The sequence below is a fragment of the Rhineura floridana genome, chromosome 8 (genome assembly GCF_030035675.1).
Source record: "Rhineura floridana isolate rRhiFlo1 chromosome 8, rRhiFlo1.hap2, whole genome shotgun sequence".
Classification (NCBI taxonomy): domain Eukaryota; kingdom Metazoa; phylum Chordata; class Lepidosauria; order Squamata; family Rhineuridae; genus Rhineura; species Rhineura floridana.
The window spans coordinates 43,970,569-43,991,906 of NC_084487.1; the positions used below are offsets into that span (position 1 = coordinate 43,970,569).

A 21,338-nucleotide genomic window follows, 5' to 3' on the forward strand; every position below is an offset into this window, starting at 1 on the left:
GTGCGGGGACACCTTTTAGGGAGTGGTACTAAAGGGACTACAAAGGTAAAATTTAACGTAGAAGGCATAAAATCAGTGTCAGGCTCTACCTTCAGTCCCTCCCAAAGGCTCTCTGGAACAAGATCATTTTCAGAAGTCTCTGGAAAACCAACAGGGAGGGAGCAGAGCAGACTTCTTGGGGTAGGGTATTCCAAAGCTTGGGGGCCACAGCTGAAAAAGCTCTCTCCCGCGTGATTTAGCTATGAAATTGCTTCAGCTATAGACAACATGAGAGCAGGGAGGGGAACCTACCACCCATTTCCATACAGGCCATCGAGCTGGCAAACTTTAGAATGTGGGCTGACCCTTTGAGCAGATGTGGTGATGTTTGCAAACTCCTCAGGCAAGGCAAAGGGGATAATAGCTGTTGCTAGGAGATGAATTTCGCAGAGCAGCAGTTTTCCTGCTATGCCTTTATATACACAGTCTGCAAAGGCAGAGGAATGGGAAAACCAGGCCAAAGAAAGATGGCCCTTGGACTGTGTGTGTCTGTGTGTGCGTGCATTGGCCATCTGTTAACACGTCCCAGTGCATTGCCACAGGTGTGAAGGGCCCCAAGGATTCCTGAAGTTTTTCATGGGTCCAGGGTCCTTCTGTACTTACTGCTATTCATAAACAAAGCATTTTACAGCAATCATACACTATACAATAAAAAACATAAAATTTACAATCAAAGCTCAAATATTAAAGTACATGGCATATGTTGCACTATTTTTTATTTAATATTTTAAATTTTTAAATTTTTAAATTTTTATTTAAATTTTAGTTTTATTTTATATATATTGCTTAACCATTCACACTTCTAAGCGCTGTAAGTCATACATAAAATAAAACAATAAAGTCATCATAAAACCATGCAAAAAAGTCTTAATCATGCACCTGAAATTCAACAAGGAAGGTGCCTGTCTAATCTCAGTTAATATCATATAAGGTGTATTCTAGTCAGCAACAAACTGAGACTCACTTAGTACAACTTGTTCCAACAAAAAAATTCAGAGGAATGCCCAGAACAAAATATTTTAAGAGACAGCAAGTGCTATAGAATGATAATTTCTTTACCTTCAGTGAGTTCTATCTAAGTCAGATGTAGGAAGTCTTTGGCCCTCCAGATGTTGCTGGATACTTACCATGCTTGCTGTGGCTGCTGGGAGTTGTAGTTCAGCAATATCTGGAGGGCCAGAGGTTCCCCACCACTGATCTGAGTAATCAGTCAAATAAATTTTCAACTTATTTAAACAGGAACAGTTTGTTGATGTTTTTAAGCTGAAGGTAAAGAATCAATGTAATGAATATACTGTATCTGCATCATTTTAAATTTAAATTTGTTATGTGGCCTCTGGTCTTAGCATAGGAAATTTGGTCACGAGGTCATTCACATATATGTCCCTCTGAACAACTTCAGGAGATGGTATTAAGCGAGCTACAACTGGCCTAATTAAAAAATTGTATTTGCTGTTTTCAAGGAATGCAGGGACCAGAGAAATGCAAAGGTTTTTCTCCCCTTGTTTCCACAAAGGCATCTTTCAGATATCTAGAATCAGTCACTAGAAAGCTGCAGAATTATATCAGTAGTCCAAAACATTTGGAGGGTACCAGGGTTGGGGAACGCTATCCCAGAGCAACTGCTCAGGTTGATTTGGTACAAGTCTGCTCAGGATGCTTTGAGAGAATCCACTCATATATTTCTTCTCATTGGCATAAACTTAAGAGTGAATCACCAGAACCAGAAGAACTTTGCCTCTTTGCATGGTCTTATCAAGTCCTTATCTCTGGTGCTTCTGATTTTTGTGCCAATATTGTTTGTTTTCATCTGAACTACTTTCTTATACCATGGGGGAAAATGTCCACAGATTCTAATAATATATTGCATTTGTTTAATCCCTTTGCATAAATTCATATCCAGATTACTTTTCTGTCGTAGTGGGCAATCCCTGTTGCCAGCAGCCTGTCAGATCCTCCCTTCATCACTACCAAGGACTTCCTAGTATACCTTATGACTTCCCCATTTTTAGAATACAAACGCCATATGTAACTAAATCACCTCTGTAAGGGTACTTTTTCAGGTTCACATACAAAATACCCCCTTCTCTCTATCTTGATTTCATGCCGTCCAACATCTTACCTTCATAGCAATCCCGTATTGTGCCAAAGTAAACATAGTACTGGTCACTGGTGAAGAAAAGGAGACTGAGCCATGAGTCAACAGCATAGATGGGCACAATGAAGAGAATCCGGACAATGTAGCGTTGCTCATTGGGGCAACTGTAGCAGCGTAGATGCATGTAGATCTGGATGACACAAGATGGAAACTGGGATGAGAGTCAAATCACAACAAAAAGAAAGCCAGGAAAGAAGAGAAGAGGTAACAGGATATTGAGAATGCAATGCCAGATACCACATACAAGCTTTTTTTGCCATCATAAGGCTTTCTTACTCAGAGGTTATAATTTAGTAGAATATATTGACTTGGGTTTTGCATTTCAAGGTCTACCTTTACACTATATCTGTTCTACGCCCTTAAACAAGAATAGTTAGTAAGAATTAAGATTCATTTATAAAGTTAGCTAGCTGATTCATATATAAATTGCTCTTAAATGTAATCAAGTGAATACAATATGTTTATTCGAAGATTAAAAGCAGTTGTCCTACAGGTTTTTTCCCACCTCAAATGTTAAAAAGCTGGCCATTTTACTGTTATTAAAACAGAATTCAGGATCTGAGTGAGATACTTTTCATTTGGGATTTACTTTATAATTAAAACAAGCATGCCCTCATTCACTTGGATGCAATTCAGGAATAGACACAAAAAATCCTCCAACTAGCTAAATGGCTACAAAGCTGAAGCTATTCTGTGCCATCCTTTCTCAATCATAATCCAGATTCTACTTTTCAAAGCCTCAATACATTACTTTCAGAAACCAAATTTAAGCACATACACACGCTACATATGGCATTTAAATTTCCAGTGCAACATACAGTGAAGTGAAGACCAGCCTAAAACACACCTTTAATATCTTTAATCTACAGTGGCATATAAGGCAATGTTGTTGTTATGTTCCTTCAAGTCGACTACAATTTATGGCAATGCCTCTGGATTATACTGTCCATCACTACATCATGCATTTTAATAATGAAAGAGTTCACCAACAGTTTTGCAACTGAATCGAATTGCTTCTCTAAAGGGTTTTGTTTTATAATGTAGCCTGTTTCTCTTATACAGTAAGCTGAAATCTTTACTGACTAGAAGCAGACTGGATGAAGAGTGCATTAGAATGTGATTATGAGCATTAATTCTGAAATAGTGTTTTTCTTGGCCCATAGGGTGTTTCCAGATAGCAGTGGCACCTGGAATGCAAACACAGGAAATTCTTTAAAAGAAGAGGTACCTCCTAATTGAGGAGGAGATTTTGTGACTGTGGCTAGTGGGCTTTAACACAATACCCCACCTTCCTTTGCCTTATAATCCAGTAATGTCCAGCCAATTGCATTTAATATGGTGGAAAGATAATGAGCATTTTCATACAATTGACTCCCCAGACCTCATAACAGAGCTTAACTGATCTTTATACATTGTTCTGGGAGCCTTCTTCATCTGAAGAGATGGAAAAATTATTCAGACAGACAGACACACAGACAGACAGACACACAGACAGACAGACAGACAGACAGACAGACAGACAGATAGACAGATAGACAAGCAAGCAATCTTAGGGCGTCAACCTTGCAGCATTTTCAAGAGTTAATAAGGAAATGCTGTAACTTAAGGACACTCATGGTACACATTAACCACACCTGGCAATTCCCAGTTACTGTAGAACAGTAAGGCACGGAGACACTATACTAAAATAAATGAGCCCTGCTATATCAGACCAAAGGTTCATCCAATTACCCAAAGAGGCCAGCAAGATGCCCTTGGGAAACTCATCAGCAGAGCATGAAGGCATCAGTCCTCTTGTTCATCCCTAGCATATACTGCCTGTAATCACAGAAGATCCACTTAGCTATCATGCCTAACAGTTGTTCGTAGATTCATCCTCCACAAATCCCTTTCTTTTAAATCCATCTAAACTAGTGTCTATGACTACATCTTTGTGGCTGTGAATTTCATAACAACTGAGAAGTAGTAAGACTACAGCTCCTCCCTCTTACACTCCAGGGGCCAACTGCTTGTTTACACAGCAAGAGCAGATGATGTTATTCCAGTGGACATGCAGCAAATGACCAATAATGTTCTGAACCAGGAGAATTAACAAGATTCATTGTTGTTGCCCAAGTTAATGCCAGGTAAGCTTCAATTCTGATTCATAAGTAGCTAATCCTTTTTTGAATCTCACTCAGCCAGTTGTTTCAGTAACACTCTGTACATCTCCAACTGATAGTCACTTATCTATTCATTAACCCACAGATTGATAAAATGCTTTACTCATCATACAAGGACACTATTAGCTTTACGAAAGAGGATGCTAAATTTGGCTTGTACTGTCACCTACCAACCTGATGAAATACAACAGCCAAGCCTTACAGAGGAAAAGCTGGTGGAAGGAAAACAGAGAAGAAAATGCCTCCTCCTCTTTCTCCTTTTTCAGTACAGCCAGGTCTACAGAGTGTTCATCATCATGACAGACATGATGGGCAGAAACTTAAAATGATAAATGGCTGCTTACACCATGAGTTAAGAACAGGCAGAGCTGGGAAGATAAAGCCAAAGTGTTACTGAACCCCATGAATCATGGCTCATCATCATCATCTACATAGCTTTCTTCCCCCCCACCTCCGAGACACAATTAATTAAATGTGCAGCATTCCTAAGGCAGCCAACTGCATTACTACGAAGGAAGTATGTTGCTTCCTTACCTCTGAAGTTGACAGACTGATTACTACTTAGGATTCTGGAATAAAGGCCTCCAAGGCCTATCATAGCAATCTGACCCATAGTATTAAGAGGCTGACAGGAAAGAAGCTTGTTCTTCCATAGCTTTGACACTGTGCTGCTTTCTACAAGTTACTGCTTAGACTCATTGTTAGGCAAGGCATGGGTACTATAAGCTTAATAGCAAGCTGAGGAAACTAATTTGTGAACAGCTTCCTGGCCACTATAATCTTAGGTACACACTGGTACTGTCTGCACAGCTCTGAAGTTTGTTTCTCTCACACAACAGAACAGAAGAGTAAAGTCCTATATCCTCCTCCCAAGCCTAGTTGCTTTTAGTCACATCATTTTGACTCTCAGTACTCTATGAGGATAGACTCATCATGCCACAGGAAATGCCTGCCAAACATATCTTCCACCCAACAAATTTCCATATCACAACTAACGTAAAGAAGCTGCCTCCTGTCCTTCAATGAAGTCACTTGGGGGCTTGTTTCAAAACATGGTGTCAAGTGGTAGGCACACCTTTATTCTGTGTAGAGACAAGGTTGGAAGTTACTTATATATGATACAAGCCGTAATGCCACATAAAGTGATTTGTAGCTGAAGGTAGAATGCACTATGCCCTGATGTAGCAGTAACCACTTTGGGCTGCAAGCTCTAGCCATACTACATGACCCAGCAAAAGCACAGGGTAGAACAGGTAAGGCTACAGCATGGTATAATCAGCCCAAAAGTGTACATGCTCTCTCCCTCTCTTTTTCAGGCTACAGCAGAAAAGGTGTCTTTACAAAGCACAATTCATAATGCCAAATAATTTCTTTTTTTTACCTGATGGCAGGTAATAAGCAAAGCTGTCCACACAAAGAAACCTGAGATTGCCTGGGCAGCTGTAGTCATTAGGAATATTGGTTGCTCCACAGCAGTAAGACTGTCAACCTCAGGCATTGATGATACGTTGGGGGCTGCAGGGGGAGTGCTGACTGGGGAGCCCAGCTCAGGCACCGACATGGCTCCAGTCACTACAATCATCATGTCCTCAGTGTTGTGGGTCCTTCAAATCTGAAGGGGAATGGGGGAAAAAATCATCAACAGAGGTTTCAAAACAGCAGACAACCTGTCATAGCCAGAACACCTCACAGATAACCCAGAGTTTTACAAAACTTTTTTGTTACATTTAAATGCCTTCAGTAGTAAAGATACACAGGAAACAATTGGGAGAAATCACTCATGTACCTATGGTATCAAGCACAGCTACTCTTTAGCCATTGAAAACACAGAAAGAAGTCCTAAACATGAGGAAAACAGTTCTAAATTGAAATTGCAGAGAACTCTGGAACCCTGCCTAAAAGCAGTCTTAAACTTTTGATACCCTATTAAGGTATTATTCTTTTCTGAAGTGATTACACAAAGAGTTGCAATAAGGTTAAAAAAAAAAGCTGGGGCACAACATTTGAAGGGGACTGTCTTGGGACCATAGGGAGAAACTGGATGCTTCTGGATCTAGTGATCTCTTTTCTATAGTTACCTCATGCAACAAAAACTCCATACAGGAAGGAAGGTGACACGAAGCACCAATACTTGGTAGATCAGCTAAATATTGACTTTACAAGTTATACATGCACCTAACCAACATATAGAACTTAACAATAAATCTCTCAGATGACAAGTCTATTTTTCCTCAGATGTGTTAGCCTGGTGCCCTGTATTCTGAATGTCATGGTAAGCATCACAGATTGGGCTATGAACTCTGAACACTAGCAAAGCCATTCAGAGCTATCTGGTTGGCCACTGTGAGAACAGGATGCTGGACTAGATGGATCTTTAGTCTGATCCAGCAGGCTTTTTCTTATATTTCTTATATTTGAGTTATAGACCTGTAATTATACATTAGGGTAAATGGGGGTACAAATGACTGGGTTTTTTCTTATATTTGTGTTTAATCAACACTGATTAATATACCATGCCCCATTTTTCAAAATCTCCCATCTGACAGAATCAGAAGTACAACAGAGCAGAAATCTAAACATTCATGGCTTAAATGTTAATTTTATGGCTTAAATGTTCATTATTATTAGCTATGTTCATACACGATTCCTGTATTTTGTTTTCCTTCTGCCTTACAATAAAAGAGCAAATTAGGTAAGCACACGGAGAGAACTAACTGGGCTTCTTTCAACATGGATATTTTTATTGTCACCCAGTGGTGAATATATTTTTCATTCTTCAGGGAACACAAAACTATTTTGAAAAAAATGAATGAAGAATCCCCAGAGTGTACAAAGAACAAGGAGGGATTGTAAGGCAGTGAGGAAGTTGAGGAACGGTGGTAATGCTCTAGATATAACATGAAGACTGAAGTTGAAAAGAGGGAAAAACCAGGATGTGCTTCCATACTGTGGAATCAAAAGAAAGAAAGAAAGAAAGAAAGAAAGAAAGAAAGAAAGAAAGAAAGAAAGAAAGAAAGAAAGAAAGAAAGAAAGAAAGAAAGAAAGAAAGAAAGAAAGAAAGAAAGCTTGGAAAACAGAAAACAGTGTGGAGATCATGCTCAGTTGAAGACAGAGGCCTTTGCGGCTGGCTCTGGAGGAAACTGGTTTCCTTCAGACAACATTCTACACCTTTGAAAATCCCACAGGGCACAAGTAAGAGGTTTTTGCTAAGCTTATGAAATATACATGTAGGAAAGATTTACCACAGATGTGTGCCTAGCCAATTAAGTTGAATTAAAAGGTGAAAGAGATTAACAGGTATCTGTGAGGTTAAGGAGAGGTTTTCAATTCTGTTAAGATGTTAAAAGATCTTCCATATCATCACAGCACTGCCTACAATAACGAAGAATGGTTAAAAACAAAACAAAAAACAGTCTCCTATGCAAACACACACACCCTTTTAGGATCAATTCACACTGTTCTCAGGTATAAGTACCAAAACAAGGGATTTGTCTGCAAAATATGTTATTAAGCACCTTCTTAAAGATGCTGAACTTGATGAGAAGGCTATATTAGAGTTCAAAGCCCAAAACAAATCAACTGGACTTTCTATTATTAGTGCTAGTTAAAGAATGCAATCCCTTGCCTCCTTACTTGGAAGTAATCCTATTTAATAAAATGGGACTTACTTCTGAGTAAACATGCATAGCATCCAACTGCAAGAGACAGAGCTCTGAAATCTCCAGTTAAAATCTTTCTACTGAAGAGTTCTGTAGAACTCGAAAGCACGCACGCTATTTTGGGATATTTTGGTTGGCCTAATAAAGGTATTGCTCTAATACAGATTTTGAAACCAAGGTAGGTTCTTAGGCAAGCTGCTATCTTTTAGCTTCAACTCCATTTGCAATATGGAGATGCTAATATCTGAAGGATTGTTGAAAAGATTACTGAGATAAAGTGTTCTCAATGCTTCTAGTTCTCATATGCACTACAGAGTTATTATTCAAACACAACCTATAAATCCCCATTGTCTTGAAAATAGTATTCTTAAGGCTTCCAAGCCAGCCAAGATTTGAGAAGAAAGGAAGACAAACCCCAACGGTGCCATCAGAGCAGAACTTTAGGCAACGGTCCAGGGCCCAACTCAGCAGATCCACTTGAGGGGCGCCAAACATAGCAAGCAGAGCTGGCTTACCAGATTTTGAAGTAAATGAAATTGTACACATTAAGACCATTAAGCCCAGAGTCTAAAATTACCTAACTGCACCATTGGACAAACCTTTTCCCCAAAACAAACAAGAAAGGTAGGGGGTAATGTATTTCAAATGGCAGGTGTCTATTACACATTCAAAAGGCCAAGGTGCCAAAGAGACAACACATGAAACACACACTGCCCCCTAGTGCATGTACATAGTGACTAATACCTCTGACTAATAAAATATAGTCAAGCATAGCATTAATCCCCCCCTCCTTGAAACTTTTGAATGTTTGGTATTTCAAGTAATATTTTCTTACCTCTGCTTTGAATTATTAAAAATAAGCACATGTTTCATTCTACCAGAGATATATGAATAATGGAAAGGCAACAGATGACTAAAATGTACGGGATATTGCATATTTCAGGTTTGCGGCCTATCTGGGTATGTGGCTCGACCTGTTCAGAGTAGTAGTTCTGCTAAAATAAGAATGGGGAATAGGATTTAGCTAGCAGACTGCGTCCTCATCTCCATGCACCCCTGCGGATCACATCAACATCAGGTGCCCCATTTTTGCACAAGCAGTTTGAAATCAAACTGTGCAGGCAAAAAAGTATGTGCAGCACGTCCCAAGCATCAACAATCAGCTGAGCACAAGGCTTCCCAATTGTTGGTTCTTGGGAAGCACTGCAAAAGGGGCTTTGCAGGCACTGTGAATCAAAGCACCTTTTGTCTAAGCCCTGCCTTTACCTGATGCCATATATAAGATCAGATGTAAGTCAGGTGGGTGTGGCTTGGCTGAAATAGGTCTCACGGGCACATGGGGAGGTCTGGTGGATCTAATTAGGCTTGCGGACCAGAGATTCCCCATCCCTGCCCTAACAGAATTAGTAACCTGAGTGTTTTGCTCGATCTGGCATTGCTAATGGGGAAAAAAGTGGTTGCTGTGGCTAGGGATGCCTTTTTCAACCAATATGCTGCTGGCACTCACTCTAGCAAAACTGTTACCTTGCCATCATTAATTAATGCATACCTAAACTCAAAGATTGGAGTAATGGAATACTCTATGCAAGTACTGAGGATGGTTTGGAAAGTTCAAGCCCTGCTTGGAAGTGAAGTCATATACACAACAGGGACAGGCAACCTGAACCCCAGAGGCACAATCTGACTCCCATACATTCCAGCATTGCCTCCCCCCCCCAAGTCTTTCCAGGCTGAGAAATGGACAAAAGGATCTTTAACCTGACCTGCCCTGCACTGCAAACGCTACAAGGAACTTTGACAGAGTCCTCTCATTACTATCAACCCCAGCTACTTTCTCCTGTAAACAAGCTCCTGTAAACTGGGAAGTGATAGTGACAAGTCAACATGCCTAAAGGAAGCATTCTGCCAAAGTCTCAGATGCTGTTCACATTAGGAGAACAGAGAGTCCTTTGCCTGCTTATTGGCTTGCTTGGGAGTAAGATGGGGTTGACTCTCCAACCCTTGCTCAGTTGAAATATATGGACCTCTTAAAACATAAGACACACAAAAACATTTTGTAAAATCAGTGTGTGAAAGGCCTCACTCTTAGCCCTCTTGAAAACTGGTGCAAGGGCAAATCTTGAATTTGAACATGAATGGCACAATTGTGTCTTGCTAACTTTCACTTTGATCTCTCAGTCTTCCAAGCAGATATTACCATACATTTTATATTGCACCTCCTCCCTTCTTTAAAAATGAAAGTGGGGACTGAGCTGGCTTTTGAGCTTAAAAAGTAAAATTCTGCCCTGAACACCTGTACACATTTTATTCAGATTTCTCAATATTTAGCAGTATCATATTGCTGACAAATTAATAAATGGAATGCCGAAGTGTCAAGTTAGATCAAAGGCCTAATTTGCTCAATCAATTAGATGCTGAAAGCGAACAGACAGACTATTTTGCAGCAGTTGTGCCATCTATGTACTTCTGGGGCCAATTGAAGGTGATAGTTCTTTCTGCACAGTGCTCTCTGAACATACAATGGATACCACTTTTAAAGACTAAGGTCATAATGAAAAAGAATCATGACACACTGCCCAAGTGGGCAGTAGGTTTGTTTTTCCTTCTCCCACACCCACAGTTCAGCCATTTACATTAAAAACAGGCTTAAACTCATGTTTGATAGACAGTCACAGATTCAGCTTTAAGAGATTCTAAGTGCAGACTTTATTCTGATTTGTATTAAATGCAGATTTCAGTTGAAGCCTTGTTATATTTTTAAAAGACACTTAATATAACTGCTTTTGTGTGTGTTTGTGTGTGTGTGTGTGTGTACATACACACACACACATACACTCCCTTTTAGCCATCTGCTAGTCCATACCAGGATCAGTACAGAAGACAACCAAAAAAAAAAGCAAGGTTTGTACAAAAAACCCATGCTCTTCCACTTTGGTAAAATGGTGAAGTGTTCAACAAGCCATGGGGAAAGCTCTCATTCAGACAAGCCCCAAGGCTATCAAAGTTATATATTTTTTTTAAATCAAGGAACAAGCAGCTAGAGCAGAATTTGTTGAAAATATAAAAAAATTTCTTATCACTGGCTTTAGCTTAAGTCCATTTTTAGAAAATCATCCAAACTTTTTATGCTCTTATAAAAAGCATATGCTACTTTTATTGCAACTAAAAGAAGTTCTTCACACACTCAGCCACTCAGTAAGATAAGAAAGGAAATTCAAGCTGGACTTCTACCCTTTCTCTTCATACTTTTTCAAGCCTATGGGGCACAGCTAGCATTTACTATTTTGTTGCTCAAACCTTTAACCAAGGCCCTCTTGGACATAACGGTCGGACAAGAATCTATTTTCAACCTCTAGGCAGAAACAGCAACTATGCAGACAGACAGTTAAATTCTTTCGCTATAAAACCAGGACAAAAAGATTAGGGATTGGTTCACAATAACATGTACTCTGATTGGCCCATTTTGTCTATAAAAGTAATCAACAGGAATATCTGGACAGATGTTTTGACAGTTAAGCCCAAGACAAGTCTATTTACCTTCTGATAGTATCTAGATTCAAACCAGGTAAAAAAAATATGTATTTATGGCCCTCAGAGTCAACCTATGTGGCATCATCATCATCATTATTAATAATAATAACAACAGCAACAACAACAACCAAATTTATAAACCGCTTCACAGCATAAAGCCACTGAAGCAGTGTACAAGATAAAAACAGAATAAAATATTCAAACACAATCTCTAAAAACAATACAAACAGTTAAACAAACTCTAAAAACAACAATCCATACAAACTCTAAAAACAAAACAATTTCATCAGATATAAAATTGATAATTCCATAAATGACTGGGTTACACCTCAGGGAATGTCTTTTTAAACAAAAATGTCTTCAGTAGTCACCTCAACATCATCACACTAGGCACCTGTCTGATTTCAGTTGATAACTGATTCCAGAGAGCTGGAGCTGCAACACTAAAGCCCAGTTTCCAGTACAGACTAAGGGTAAGCACACCTCTGGGGCATATGGTCTTCTCAGTAGTGCCCCATCTGAGGAGCACAGTTGCCAGGCAGAGATATAGTGGAAGAGGTGGTCTCTGAGATATCCTGGTTCCAAGTTGTTTAGGGTTTTAAATGCTAAAACTAAAACTTTTAACTGCACCTGGTAGCATATTAGCAGCCAGTGCAGCTCCTTCAGCAGAGGTGTTAAGATGGTGTCAGTGGGGTGCCCCAGTAAACAAGCTAGCTGCTGCATTCTGCACCAGCTGCAGCTTCCGGGTTAAACCCAAGGGAAGCCCCACATAGGGCAGTAATCCAGGCTTGAGGATAGCATCTGTCTCCCTGATGATCTTCTCATACCTCCCCAGCTTCCTGAAGTTGAATTGAAAATTTCTCAAGAGAATTCTACAGGTACCACATTGCATTACCAGCTTGCACAGTAGATTTTAGGAGAAAGTGATGAAATGGGAATATGTGGAATAAAGAACGCAGCATAGGCAAGATATAAAAACAAAACAAATAAAAGCTCTGCTGTTCCATTCCCTATTCCAGTTGCAAACCCCATGGCACTTCAGGAACTCCTTGGACCAGATCTTTGTCAGTTATACTCTCATATCAAAGAACAAGTGTTTCCATTAAGTGTGAAAGCATGAAAAATAGCAGAGGATGTCTGAGCAGCTTTATTTGGAATTTTCTTCTTAATTCATTCAAATACAGCCATTTCTGTTATTGGGAAAGATAAAGATCTGTAACTAAATTGTATGCTATACAAGTTCCAGGAATAACGTGTATTTGCTAATATATTTTGGGAATGCCAATACTTTGGAGAGTGTAATTTGAAATATTAGTCCACCAGTAGATTGGGGCCCACATGTTCATCATGACCTGACTTAAGGCGAGTCCTAAAAGCATAATCATCACTACCACCCTTTCTTTTTTGGGGGGGGGGGGAGAGAGGGAAAGGCAAGCTTATGAAATTTTCATCATCATCATCATCATCATCATGTTTTTAAGTTGGGACTAATGCTAGGTCCTGCATCTGATGCAGTTGTAGAATGATATACACAGAGTAAAAATTGTTCACTTCACCATTTTTTCCTAAGGCTGTGCCTCAAAAATGGGGAAACCCCCCCCGGCCTCCACACACCTATTCCCATTCCCTTTCTCCAAGTGACTCAAGGGCTATTGTGTCATACAACATGACATCATGACACATGAAACAGCACTCCAATAACCAAGCAGATGGCACGCCTGTACTCACTTAGGTTACTGAACAAAAGGAAGTTCAATATAATGAGCTGTTATGTCAATGTGAAGGGAACCAGAGTTTACTTTAAACTTCTGTTAACTTACAGTATGCGTTAAGCTCTACCTTTATTGGTAGTTAATATGTTTCTGCCCCTCTAAATAAAAACAAGGCAGAACTCTGGAGAAAGAGAGGAGAATAAGGTCCCTGGACTAGACTGTAACATCAGCAGGTACTCTTCACCTGTCCATATCTTTGGGGATCTCACTCCAAACCAGTTTACTTTTTCTTCTTGTATGCATATACAAATTCTGTTCACCCACAATGAACAAGGCTGCTTGTTAGTGATATAATTCAGCTATCAGTACAACAAAGCATCATCCAAACACAGCTTTTGTGGTTGTTCTGTGGGGGACTGAATAGCCTGAATCCTCATGAGAGTTTTGCCCATTCATCATTTTTTATCCAAACAGCTGGCAGCATGCTCAGTGAAACAAAAGACAGAAAGCACCACTGAGGCTTTAAAAAAAACTTTTCAAAAAAAGAGGATCTCTTGTACAAATGGTAAAAACAAATGAATATCATTCACTTTTTTTCTAGGAAATGCTCAATTCTAGACAATTACAACATTTTAATTAAATATATATTGAAACATTCTCTACAATTTAGATAGGAAACAACACTACTTTCCAATTTTAAATTTCTCAGCTTATCCTGAAACAGGAAGGTGCACACCTCTCCTTATCTTCTTTTCACAGAGATCAGCCCCTTCTTCCCACCCCTGAAGCTCCCTTCAGATGCCTCCCTCATTACTTCTCCTAGTCTATTCCTCCCTTTGCCTTATTCTAAAACACTGTTTTATACCAGGTCAACCAATTCACTTTCAAACACCCATCCTCCTCTACCCTAAATCAGATATGCAGATCAACAATGAAACCCTTTTACCATAAATAACTATCTTTCTCCAAGAGAGTTTTTCTGCTCTTATTAATTTCTGCCATTTTTCCTCCATCTTTTGTGTATGTGTGTGGACTGACCCACATTATAATAGGTCAGCATTATAATAGGTCTGCATACTACAGCCAGACTTTTTTTTAAAAAAGGAGACAGGAAACAAGAGGAAAGGGAGGAGGCTGGTCCCAGTTTCCTACTCTTCCTTTCAAAATAGGATCAAACACTACAGCTGTAGGGTGGGTATGTTTCGCAGAATCAGTACCAAAATCATTCCATGCACACTACTTGCCCCATGCCCATGATCTTACCACAGTTTGCCACTCAGTTCATCAGGTGAAGGGAGACACAAATAATAATGAAGTAGTAGTGCTTGAAAGTTGAGGGTATAAAAGACAGAAGTGAAAGTTGAGTTTATTTGAAATGAGAATAGAAAGTTGCAGTGAATTTTTATTTTCTATGGGCACACTTTCACTTCTGCCATACTCATTCATTATATTGCCCATTTTGTTTCTGAGACAGACCAACTGAAAACCACATAATTCATCTATAGCTGAGCTGAGATTTGAACCAGGGATTTCAATGGCTCTCAATTACCCTGACTGCATAGGGGCTGCTCTGTTAGTCTGTGATAGCAAACACACAATCCTTTCGCAACTTAATGGAAAAAAATTGCATACCAATAATATGCCATTTAATCACATTTTTAGTTATGAGCATGCAATCCCGATGTTTTAGTGGAGTGCAGAGGTGGGAGTTTGCCTCTCTAGTTCTCCGCGGAGGAGGGGATACCACAAAAACACCAATGCTGCCCTACTCTCCCTACAAAGATACATCCTCACACATTCCCCTGTGAAGTCCTATCTCCCCCTGTGCTTGCTGACTGAATTGGGATACATCAAAGAGATGCAGGATAGTAAAAGCGAAATATTTCTGCCTTGCTGTTTCCTCCTTCCAAGTATAGAGTGCTGCAACAAATAGGTCCCTCTGCATCCCCTTTTCACTGGCCTGTTACTTTTCACACTCTTTTCAAACATTCAAGACCATGTTTCAGAGCAAACAATCACCAATATCCTACCATAACTAAGCCTAAGTACCTGAACCTAAAAGAACGGCTTACTTTCCCCTGTTTATTCTTCCTCCATTTCCCTCCTCTGTTGGCTATTTTTAGTCTCTAAACCCCTTGGGACATGAATCTGTCCTTTCTATGGTGTATATATAGATGTTGTAGTATTAATAATTTTTTTTAAAAAATTAAAATACAAGCCAAATAGTGCTTATGTCACTAAGGCTGCTATTCCTTTTCATGTACATGAGATCTTAGGCTGTAATCCTCAAGTTCACAGTCTGAGACTAAACAATCGAATGATCTTTAAGTTTCTATAACACCCAGCTTCAAAATACACGATAAAATAGTTAACAGATATCCCCAAGAACTCTGCACTAAATATTTAATATAAAGTTACCAAATAAAACTGCACAAGATAATGGAGTTGGTCAGTTAACGACAAATCATGTCCATCATAAAACATTTAATGTCTGCCTTAAAAAGAACACACAATGGCTTACATTGCTTCCTAAGAACCTGTAGGCTTAGCCTCCAGTGTGGCTGGGTAGTCACAACATTAGTCTGAGTGTGGACCAATGAGCAAGTCCGTAGATGAGGCAGTTGCAGCAAAATCTGGAGAAGCCATGGAAACAACTTGCTTGCAAGAGAGAGAACAGATGGACCTGCTGCATGATGCAGCAGCTGAGGGCACTGCACATACAGTGCTACAGCCTATGCTATTTCCCCATCCCATGTGCAATACCTTTCATCAAGATTACAACCATTGTTGAACTGTTCGCTATACAGCAAGGCTAAAGAGGTGATAATTCCAACAACAGTTATGTATCATTTTAAAGAGCATACTGTGCAGCAGGTGAAATTTGTTGGTTAATTCTACCTTCCCCCTTTTCCTTCCTGTCAACTGAATCCCTCAGGGATTGTTAAAATGATCACCACGCAGCATTACAGACCCAAGTGTTCATGTGCCTACTCCCTGGACACAAGGTGATCAGTTGTCTTCTCAGTCACTGCTTGCACTGAAAAACAAAGCTCAGTGAACACTATGCAAGCTGATAAAAAAAATGCAGGGGGGGTGAGGGAGGGAGAAAACACTCAGAGTTGAGCCATATCATAAATGTAAACATTGTGATATCACACATTAAAACAAACTACCTGTCAAAGTGACCACCTGCCTCTGGAGAAGTCCCTTTCCCTCCCCAGTTTTTAACTCATACTGGAAACGCTTTCCTAGATACAGTACTATTGTCAAAATCCATCCTATATTAAGAGCTATTTTAGCTAAATGCTTTATATATTCCACTTTACTACTGTGATGGCTTATATTTTATTTATTTATTATTTGATTTATATCCCGCCCTTCCTCCCAGCAGGAGCCCAGGGCAGCAGATCAGTTGTTTTAAAAGACACTCAAAGGGCTTTGGTAGGATTAATTATCTTGGCAGGAATCTGTTCTTCTATTACCAAGTTTCAGCTGAAGGAGTGCTGGAAAGACAATGTAGTCCTATAGCAACCAAGGAAAAGCAAAATAGGTAGGCATGGAATCAAAGGGGGGGAGGAATGAAGCCCCAGCCTTTAAGTCTTGGGTTTTATACAATAGCACATCCTTGTCCCTCAAGCCTTTTTCTCAGCATCCTATGTCATGGTAGGCAACAGTTTCAAAGAGTGCAACTGACAATTAATGTTTGCTCCTAAGATTTATGTAACAGACAATTTATATCTAAATAATACATTGAAATTTACTCCCTTCAATGGGATTAATTTTCATTTAATTTATTTCTCACAGAGAAATTACTCTTCAGAGAACTGAAGATGCTAAAGTAAGCTATGTGTGGAATATAGCTTACAAATATAACACACTACATGCGGAAAAATTATGCAACAATATACACTTAACACCCTTCACCTATTCAGTCCACAGAGAGGCTATCTATATTACAATCTTCCTTACTGATTTTTGTACATTTAAGAACTTCACATTAACCTCAACAATTATGACAGTACTATAGAGCTGCACTACATGATCCTATGCCATCTCATGATGTAATTACTAACACCATCAGTTGAAGATACAAAAGAAGCTATGAGCCAGTGTGGTGTAGTGGTTAGAGCAGCCTTTCCCAACCAGTGTGCCTCCAGATGTTGTTGGACTACAACTCCCATCAGCCTCAGTCAGCATTGCCAATGGTCAGGAAAGATGGGAATTGTAGTTCAGCAACATCTGGAGGCACACTGGTTGGGAAAGGCTGGGTTAGAGTGTTGGACTACGACCTGGGAGACCATGGTTCGAATCCCCACACAGCCATGAAGCTCACTGGGTGACCTTGGGCCAGTCACTGCCTCTCAGCCTCAAAGGAAGGCAATGGTAAACCCCCTCTGGATACCGCTTACCATGAAAACTCTATTCATAGGGTCGTCATAAGTCGGAATCGACTTGAAGGCAGTACAGTTACATTTTTATGAACCTTATACAAAATACATACTACTAATTCACACTACTTTTGGAATTTGGGCACAAGTACATATGGAAACATCAACTATAAACATTGGGTGCTTTATTAAGTGACCAGATTTTTACACAAAGCAGAGAACCTCTTACCGGGATGCCAGGAATTACAGGGAAATACAGTCATGCAGATATGTTTTTACCATTTACAACTGATAGTGCCAGATGTGTATTTTGCCTAAGTAGCCAAGCTGCAGAGTGAAGTGTGAACTGGCTCTCAGAGTCAGCTTCTCATTGAAAAAATAGTTCATACCAGTCTTTAACATAAATTTTAGAGTTTGAGGCACACTGCATTTGAACTTAGATGATTCTTCTTATTGCCTCTAATATTGCCTTTGAATATTAGGCAGGCGCCATCTCTGCTATCTTTTTGGCGCCTTTTGAAGACTTTCCTCTTTTAACAAGCCTTTTAAGTTGAGACCTATCCCAGTCTGCATCTGTGTCAGAATTGTTTAATATGATTTTAATAATGTTTTTAACGCTTTTTTAAAGTTTTTTTTAAAATGTTTTTAATGCTGTTTTGTTTTAATGTATTTTAAGATCTGTTTTTATGATGTTTTAAAGTGTTTTAGTGCTTTGTCTGCCGCCCTGGGCTCCTGCTGGGAGGAAGGGTGGGATACAAATTAAATAAATAAATAATATATGTCCATGAATTCCAGCAATGAGAAATGACTGAGAAGCAAAAAGAAAAGTGATGTTATATTGAACATAAGTTAAAAGGGGGAAGAAAGTATCTAAATAATTAGTATAAAATACAGTCGAGCCACAAAAAAGGCTTCAAAACTGGCTTGTAAACTCATTGAACTTTTGACCAATATCTTAACAGTAAATGCTGAATTATTGATGAAATGCTATTCAACAGGAACACTTCTGCACCACACGACTCCTCTTAAAGCTACTAAGCTTATCCCTTATTACAGCATTATACCTAGTGCCAGCCACATGTCATTCAAGATGCCATACACCACACCCAAATCATGCACAATCTATGCTATGTGGTTCTTGCTATTCAGCAGCACACTATTGTGTTCACCACAGTCCTTGCCACATTCAGGGACACAAGTGGCTGGAAGTGCCAGAATCCACAGCACACTTACCGATTTTTATCATCTGGCACCATCACTGGAACATTGGCATCAAGTGTGCCATTTCTCCCACAACTGCATGCACTTATCCATCTCTGCACAACACTCAGTGCCCATGTTCAGCACACCTGGCTGTGCTATTCAAGCATCATGTTGCACCACAGCAGCACCTAGAAGTACCATTTTACATTTTATGTGCTTGAATCACTTTGAATACAATCAAGCAGAAAAGGTGAACCATAAACTTGTAAATTACATAAACAAAAACACACCCCACTGTCATGTTCTGCGCCATACCCACTGATTAAGACCCCCAGGCAGGACCACATGGCAGAACCCACCACTCAGCACCCACATTCAGTGGTGCCAAGTTGGTCCCTTTCAGTCCAGGCCATGCCAACCAGCATTGACATCTGTCTCTACAAGCTACTGTGCACAGCTGTTGAACACCCTAAGCCTAAGGTACTACCGAAGCCATCCTTGACCATCTGGCTATGGGCAAGGGCGAGCTACCATCCATCTTTTCGCACCACACGCGCCTTCACACCCTTTTCGTTTCAAGTGCCACCACTACTGGGTGCGCCATCCTGCGCCTCCCTTAGTGCCACAGAGCCTTAGACTCGGAAGTACCCTGTGGCCCTATTCGGCTGCCTCCACATTGTTCCACTGTACCCTCAGGCGCCGTTCTCATCCATCCATCCTCTCCTCTTCCCTCACCGAGAAGCTACCCTCACCGCCACGCGGCACCAGCCGGACTGATGCTGGCACGGTTGTTGTGGTGGTTGTCGCTGCTCCCCCAGCTTCCTCCGGCGGCAGGGACGGCCCCGTCACTCGAGGGGGAGGGCAGAGCGAGAGGCCCTTAGGAGCCCATGGCCAGACCGAGCCACCCACGACAGCTCCGTAGCTACACAGCCGCTCCGTCGCGAACTCTTAGCTTCGCGAAGCCACTTCTCGGTCCTGGACTCGGGCTTCTTGCCGCGGCCCTCAACGGAGGGGGGGGTGAAAGAGCAGCTGAAGAGAGATTGGACAGGCGACGAGGAGAAACAGTCCTGCGCAGACGCTGTCCCTCTCGCTCGCCTACCCTCCCGCCTGAGAGGAGGAGCCGTGAGACGGTGACATAGCCACTGGCGTCAGGGATAGCGTCAACCCCTCCTCTGCCTTCACAGGCAGATTCTGAGGTGGGCCTCCGCCGCCGACAATATCAGTAGCAGCGGAGGCGACTACTTTAGAGTCCCTTTTCTTTCCTTCCGTCCACCCAGCACCGTAGTTGGTTTTACGCCCCAAGCCTGCAGGTTATGGCCGGCCGGCCAGTCGCCCTTAGAGAAGAGTGTTTTAGATTTGGGATTAGGGTGTGAAAGGGAGAACTGTGGCCTCCAGACGCTGTAGGACTCCAACTCTCATCAGCCCCAGGGAGCAGGGCCGGTGCTCAGGGGTGATGGGAGTTTGAGTCCAAAGGACAAAGGTTTTCCCCATTCCTCTTGTAGGGTAGCTGTCCCCAAACTTTTTCCCACCGTGGACTATTTGAACATTGCTGAGGGTATTGTTGGCGGACCATTTGATAATTTTTCTGCCTGTTGTAGCGATTGTAATGTGCGGTGGTATGTGCTGTATGATTTTTTTAAACTGCATTTTTACAGACATGCCGTGGACCACCAGAATGAAACTCGCGGGCCACAGCTTGCAAACCTCTGTTTTAGATCCTTCCAGACCAGTGACTGACATTGACTGACGCACACACACAGAACTCAAAATCCGTTTTCACTAAAGTAGCCTTCGGGGCTTGAAAGACAGTCTTCAGAAATAAAAACCATACAATAATATAAAGGAGGTCCACTAAAACAGCCACAAAAACTTCAGCAGCAAAAGCACGCCATCAATAGACAGATGTTTGTTCTTGACATGTTTGTTTAATAATATGGTTTTCTTGCCTTAATGGAATTAGAATTTACTGACTATGCTGGAGTAGAGATGAAAAATATTTCCCTCTGTCCTTTTCTCAACAAAACGCTAGGGGACTCTCTTTGTTACCTGGAATCTAAATACAGGAAAATAACAGACATCAAAGGCAGGAATTTGCTTAGGACTGTCTGCTGCAGAGGCTGATGGGATCTACCCATCACATGCAAGAGCCTGCATTTCAACATCCTCTTGCTACTTTTACTATTATGCTTCTCCAGTCACCGTCTTCTCACTACACGTATTAATTTATTTACTTCACATGCTACGAGAATGCTCAGTGACTACACCATACAAAAGCAGTCAGTTGTTCCAATAGATGGTGCTCAACAATACCTAACATGCTTTTTTGCCCCTTTTATCGTATCAAGAATCATCTCATAAAAAGTGGACCTCTGTTCACTATGGCTGACAAGACAAGTTGGTGTGCCTAGGGAAAATACTCTGAATGAATTCCAAACGTATATGCTTTGTGCAGAGGACATTCTCTACGTGGTTTAGCATGCTTTGGT

At 40.7% G+C, this 21,338-nt stretch overlaps 1 protein-coding gene across 6 annotated transcripts in view; it reads right to left on the bottom strand.

The window, feature by feature from the left end:
• Positions 1-20,043, bottom strand: part of TMEM184B (transmembrane protein 184B) — a 48,649-nt gene extending 28,606 nt beyond the window's left edge. Inside the window, exons 1-4 of one of the 6 annotated variants that reach the window (XM_061639119.1) lie at positions 19,605-20,038; positions 18,883-19,040; positions 5,741-5,971; positions 2,162-2,327 (exon numbers count right to left, since the gene is read on the bottom strand). In XM_061639119.1, the coding sequence (XP_061495103.1) occupies positions 2,162-2,327; positions 5,741-5,944 (370 nt within the window). In that variant the 5' untranslated portion in view covers positions 5,945-5,971; positions 18,883-19,040; positions 19,605-20,038. Of the gene's footprint in view, positions 1-2,161; positions 2,328-5,740; positions 5,972-18,882; positions 19,041-19,542 lie in introns of all 6 variants that reach the window. The other 5 variants (XM_061639117.1, XM_061639120.1, XM_061639116.1 and 2 more) reach the window with 5 other exon arrangements.
• Positions 20,044-21,338: the final 1,295 nt, after the last annotated feature.